The 6,000-nt window shown below is 48.5% G+C and overlaps 1 protein-coding gene across 1 annotated transcript in view; it reads left to right on the top strand.

Moving 5' to 3' along the window:
• Positions 1 to 4,286, top strand: part of EGFLAM (EGF like, fibronectin type III and laminin G domains) — a 203,298-nt gene extending 199,012 nt beyond the window's left edge. Inside the window, 2 exon segments of the mRNA XM_021076641.1 lie at positions 2,709 to 2,812; positions 3,804 to 4,286. Coding sequence (XP_020932300.1) covers positions 2,709 to 2,812; positions 3,804 to 3,958 — 259 coding nt within the window. The 3' untranslated portion in view covers positions 3,959 to 4,286.

The raw sequence follows: 6,000 nt of genomic DNA on the forward strand, positions 1-6,000 counted from the left end.
TGAGAAAAAAAAGAGCAGGCAAGGCATTGCCCATCACAGTCTTCAGGTATGAGATTCGGAAAAAGCATGTCCAAGATGGGGAGGCAGGGTGGGCTCAAGGGTGATGACAGAGGAGGAGAAATACCCTCTAAAGCTAGTTGCTAGAAGAGTTGCTATGAGAAGCGAGGTGGAGGCAAGTAGATTTCTGTCATTGCACACGCACCCCTTAACAAAAGGCGGTAGAGCCAAGAAACTTTGGAAGGTGAATGAGAGGCTGAAAGCAGAAAGATTGACTTAAAAATGTTACCTAAGTTTTCTGGAGGAGCTAGACCCCAAGCCCCTTCTCTACTGCATGTAGCTGGCACACTGCCCTTTCCCGATCTGTGAAGACGGTGCAAGTCAGTTTTCTGGAGAATGAGAAATACGTGTCTCTGGAATGGGAGACAGAAGGTAGAACTAAATACTGGATGGTTCCATACTAGTCCAGTATTCACTAATACTAGGAGGAGTTCCTATTGTGCACAGCAGGAAACAAATCCAACTAGTTATCCATAAGGATGCTGATTCTATCCCTGGCCTCTCTCCGTGGGTTGGGGGTCTGGCGTTGCTGTGAGCTGTGGTGTAGGCTGGCAGCTGCAGCTCTGATTCGACCCCTAGCCTGGGGACTGCTGTATGCCTTGGGTGTGGCCCTAAAAAGCAAAAAAATTAATCAAGTAATTAATACTGGGAACTACATGACAGTTCTGTGTTGAATATCTTTTTGTTTTGTTTTGTTTTTAGGGCCGCATGCAGAGCATATGGAAGTTCCCAGGCTAGGGGTTGAATCGGAGCTACAGCTGCCAGCCAATACCACAGCTCATGGCAATGCCAGATCCTTAACCCACCAAGCAAGGCCAGAGATGGAACCTGTATCCTCATGGATGCTAGTCAGGTTCGTTACCGCTGAGCCGTGACAGGAACTACCTCTGTGTTGAGTATTAAGAGTCCCATAATTCTTCCCCCATTGAGTTCCAGAATGCTGTAGGCCTATACCCTACAGTAAGAAGAGTAGAAAATCCAGCTATTACCCAAGGAAATGAATAGGCCAGATCACAGCACAGTCAACAAAAGCCATCCTGCACACAGGACTTCCAGTCTGCTTCTTAGTGCTCAACACTTAACTATGAAGTGAGAGATGGGGGTCAGGAGGCATTTGAAGAAAGTTTCCAGTATGAAAGCTGGATATCAGAACAAATAGACATAATAAAGCACCTTGGAGGAAACAGAGACTATGAATGAAAAAATGATGTGGATTCCCTGGGGGCTCAGTGGGTTAGGGCTTTGGCATTGTCACTGCTGTGGCTTGGTCACTACTGTGGTGTGGGTTTGATCCCTGGCTTGGGAACTTCCACACACAAAAAATGATGAAAACGTTAATATCATTGGTGAGATACAAGAGGCTATTAACCCAAGAAAGGAGTTCCCGTCATGGCGCCGTGGAAACAAATCTGACTAGGAACCGTGAGGCTGTGGGTCCGATCCCTGGCCTCGCTCAGTGGGTCGGGGATCCAGCGTTGCCGTGAGCTGGGGTGTAGGTCGCAGATGCAGCTTGGATCCTGTGTTGCTATGGCTGTGGTGTAGGCCGGCAGCTGTAGTTCTGATTCGACCCCTCGCCTGGGAACCTCCATATGCTATGGGTGCAGCTCTAAAAAGCCAAAAAAAAAGAACTCTTCACTATAAAAAAGGAACATTAAAAGACCAGTAAAGAACTTGGTTTAGGAGTTCCCGTCGTGGCGCAGTGGTTAACGAATCCGACTAGGAACCATGAGGTTGCGGGTTCAGTCCCTGCCCTTGCTCAGTGGGTTAAGGATCCGGCGTTGCCGTGAGCTGTGGTGTAGGTTGCAGACGCGGCTCGGATCCCGCGTTGCGGTGGCTCTGGCGTAGGCCGGTGGCTACAGCTCCGATTCAACCCCTAGCCTGGGAACCTCCATATGCCGTGGGAGCGGCCCAAGAAATAGCAACAACAACAACAACAACAAAAGAACTTGGTTTAAAAAAAAAAAAAAAAAAAAAGTGTGGCTGGTTTTTGGAAACCACCTTAACTCTGTGGATCCTTCAGAAACTAAGCCATTCTTAGTCCTCCCCTGGAATGGTCTTCTACCTGCAAAGGTGGCTGCATTGGCTTCCCCTGGGCTTAAAACAACATCCACACTCGCCATGTACCTCCAGGTCACCACTCCTCATCCCCTTAAAGTTCTTTCTGGTTCCTTCTCGTGTTCAGGGTAAATTCTGACAAAGCCCCTTTTGCCCCTCCCCAGGGGCTGCTGGCTTCATCTTTTGCTACTCTGTTCCCGCCTCCAGAATTCTCTAAGCTCTGTCTTGTCTTTTCTGTCTTTGCCGTTGCCACTTCCTGTTTGCGTTCACCTCCTTCACCTGACAGACCCAGCCCTCAAACCTCATCTCAGACAGAATCTTTCCTGAGGCGCTTTTTCTGGCCTCTCCCCCGCCTGTAGAATTCCACGGCACCCAGGCGTCCTTCTGCGATAGCGTGTATGACACTGTGTTGTCCTTTGCCATATGGTTTTTTGTTTGCCTCGGGAATTTGGGTGGTTCTTCTTTTTCTGATTAGTGTGTTTCATCTTTTCCTCCAGTGTTTAGTATAGAGCCTAGTGCACAGGAAGGACGTTAGGATATTATTACTGAAATGAATGAATAATTGAATGAAGCTCCCAAACTGGTGGCTTTTACAGGGATGGCCAATCCGGAAAGATAACTGTGGATGACTATGGGGCCAGAACGGGCAAGTCACCTGGCATGATGAGGCAGCTCAACATCAATGGAGCTCTGTATGTGGGTAAGTGACCTTGGCATTTGACCAACCCTGAATTATACCAATGCTCTTTCTTGTTAGCCCTCCTTTTGTCATGCGGGGTCTTCCCGAAGCTGTGCACTTCACTGATTAGTCAGATATTTGGAAATCGGAAAGGTCTCCAGAGAGTCCATTCTTCCACTTTTTGAACTTCTGACTCATGGCTGAGGGGACAGGATGCACTCAGATGCATTTGTGCTGTGGACTGACCCGCCAGGAAAAACCCTGCTATTCTTGTTTATAGCACAGGAACCTGCTAAATATAGCTCCTCCAGTTCTCCTTAAGGAAGGAGGGTCTGTCACTCTGGCCCCTGTCAAAACTAGAATGAGTGGTATTTTTGAACCCACTCATGCAGACACGTAAACATCAAAAGATAACCTCTATCCACATGATATTTCCCAAAAGTGAACTGAGGTGAGAGACTCGGCGTCAGTGTATTGCTTTTGGTTTAAGGTGACATCACCTCTTCCCACACACTACATTGTGTTGACATTGTACAACCTTCTTTCAGAATGTACCAGGCTCCTTTTTTTGGAGAAGGAAGTGTTTATTATCATTTGTAGCAAAGCAGCAGCTCCCTGAATAGGAAAGTTGGGGAAGTTTTAAGCTAAGGGTACATGCATATTCATGAGGGGGCTTGAGTGGAGGAGAATTCGGCATGGAATTGGGGTGAAGGTGGACAGAGTCCAAGCTTCAGTTGATCGAAGTCAGGAAGGTCAGCCTCATCATCTTACCTGGTTTTAAGGGGACGACGAGGGTAGAAATCACGTAGGAGGTGGGACTTACAGGCTCTCGTCTCTAGTGGATCCAAGTCAGCTGGTTCCTTCCAGGATCATTATAAACTGGACAGATGCCGTGTACTGAGTTCTAGGTACCGCAGTCTCATGCTGTCAGCCAAGGGGCACCTGGGTCTGTAGGCACTCAAGAGACATCCTCCTCTTTGGCTCACGCCATCTCCCTCTTGCTTCCTGGCAGGTGGAATGAAGGAAATTGCCCTGCACACTAATAGGCAGTACATGCGAGGCCTCGTGGGCTGCATTTCTCATTTCACCCTGTCCACTGATTACCACATTGCCCTTGTGGAAGACGCCGTGGATGGGAAAAACATCAATACTTGCGGAGCCAAGTAACACCAGCTGGCCTTGCCCGAGGGACTGAGCCTTCTATCCTGAGAATCCCGGGGGGGCCCGAGACTGCCTGACGCCACACACAGAGGCACGGGGACCAGGTGTATTTCCTCTCAGCAAGGAGCAAGTACACCCTGATGAGAAACGAGGACCGAGACAGGAGCCCCTGTGTGGCCTTTCCTGCTGACACTCCGTGGGCCAAACCCAACGGAATGCTCTGTGTAGGAAGCATCAGTTGCCTGTGGAGTGGCTGCCAGAGATCACACGTCAAGGCGAATTTCACAGCCTGTCTGCTCTAGCTCAGTGACTGTGTTGTGATTCATAGTTCGTTTAAAAAAAAAAAAAAACAACAGAGAGGGAGACCCAAAGGGCAGTATTAAAATACTTCTCTCCTCTCCTGATTCATGACACTCTTACTGACAGCAGAATGACTGTGTGACCTTGAACCTGGAATTTCTCACCTTGGCCCATGGATTACTACGCTTAACCCCTTCCCCTCCTCACTGACTGGTTCAGCGTGCTCTGACTATGAAAATAAGGATGAAGGGAGACTAGAGATATAGAGATAGAATCATAATTATAAAGCTGCCCCCCACACCCCCATGTAGAGTTTACCTTTAATGCGAAATCCCTACTTTTTATAATGCAAATCTAAGAAAATGGGCACCAGGATTTTGTAGCTGTCCTTTTCTATGTGTATATTTTTATAGCTACAGATTGTCTGCACAGTATACTTTTGCAAGTTCAGGTGGACAACCTTGAACTCTTTGCACCCTTCCTAAGAATTTTCTCCCACAGGAGACTCGTGTGGGCCCTTTGTGGCATCAGAGGAGTGGGGTGGGCACCCTGGGGAGCTGCCCCTTCTCTCTCCGTAAATGATGATGGCTCAAGAAGGTGGATATGAAACGTCTTCCAAAATAAGCAGATGAAAAGGCACAGGTGTGAGCTGAGGTGGGTCACTGTCGTTTGGGTTTTAAGAGTGCGGGTCTGCAGTAACTTGAATAAAGGAGACGAGGAAGGCTCCAGGACGTTCATTTGGTCATTTGTTCCTCTGTGGATGGGTTACTGATCCCTCCCGAGGCTCTGGCAATGCAGGCTCAATCCCTGGCTTCGCTCAATGGGTTAAGGATCCAGCATTGCATGCCACAACTGTGGCATAGGTCAAAAATGTGACTCAGATCCCCTGTTGCCGTGGCTGTGGCGTCACCCTGCAGCTGCTGCTCCAATTCAACCCCTAGCCCGGGAACTTCCATATGCTGCAGGTACGGCCGTAAAAACTCCAAAAAAAAAAAAAAGGTGGAGGGGGGGTTCTACAGGAGTTCCCACTGTGGTGCAGTGGATTGAGCGTCTGACTCCAGCGGCTTGGGGCACTGCAGAGGTATGAGTTTGGTCCCCCACCTGACACAGTGGGTTGGGGGATCCAACATTGTTGCAGCTACAGCGCAGGTTGCAGGTACAGCTGGGATTTGATCTCTAGCCCAGGAACTTTCATGTGTTGAGGGTGTTGCTATTTAAAAAAAAAAAAAAAAAAAAAAAAATTCTACAAGATAAATTAACCAGAGACATTAGTCTTTTTTACTTTTTTAAATTAAAAAAAATTTTTTTGTATTTTTAGGGTCGCACCACGGCACATGGAGATTCCCAGGCCAGGAGTCAGATCGGAGCTGCAGCTGCCTGCCTACACCACAGCCACAGCAATGCAAGATCTGAGCCTCATCTTCGACCTACGCTACAGCTCATGGCAATGCCAGGTCCTTAACCCACTGAGCGAGGCCAGGAATCGAACCTGTGTCCTCATGGATGCTAGTCGGATTCATTTCCACTGAGCCACAACGGGCACTCCGAGACATTCGTCTTGAGCTTCAGCCTTCTGCCTCCTGGCTTTGAGGACCTTTGATGACCAGGATCCTTCCCACCAGACCAATAAAGGTAACAACAACAACAACAGGAAATCCCCTCGCCTACACATGTCACCTTGTGAGTGCAGAGGGAGAAAACCACATGGTAGAAAGTGGGTTTTACCACCTCCCCACCACCCTCACCTC

This window comes from Sus scrofa, chromosome 16 (genome assembly GCF_000003025.6).
Source record: "Sus scrofa isolate TJ Tabasco breed Duroc chromosome 16, Sscrofa11.1, whole genome shotgun sequence".
Taxonomy (NCBI): Eukaryota; Metazoa; Chordata; class Mammalia; order Artiodactyla; family Suidae; genus Sus; species Sus scrofa.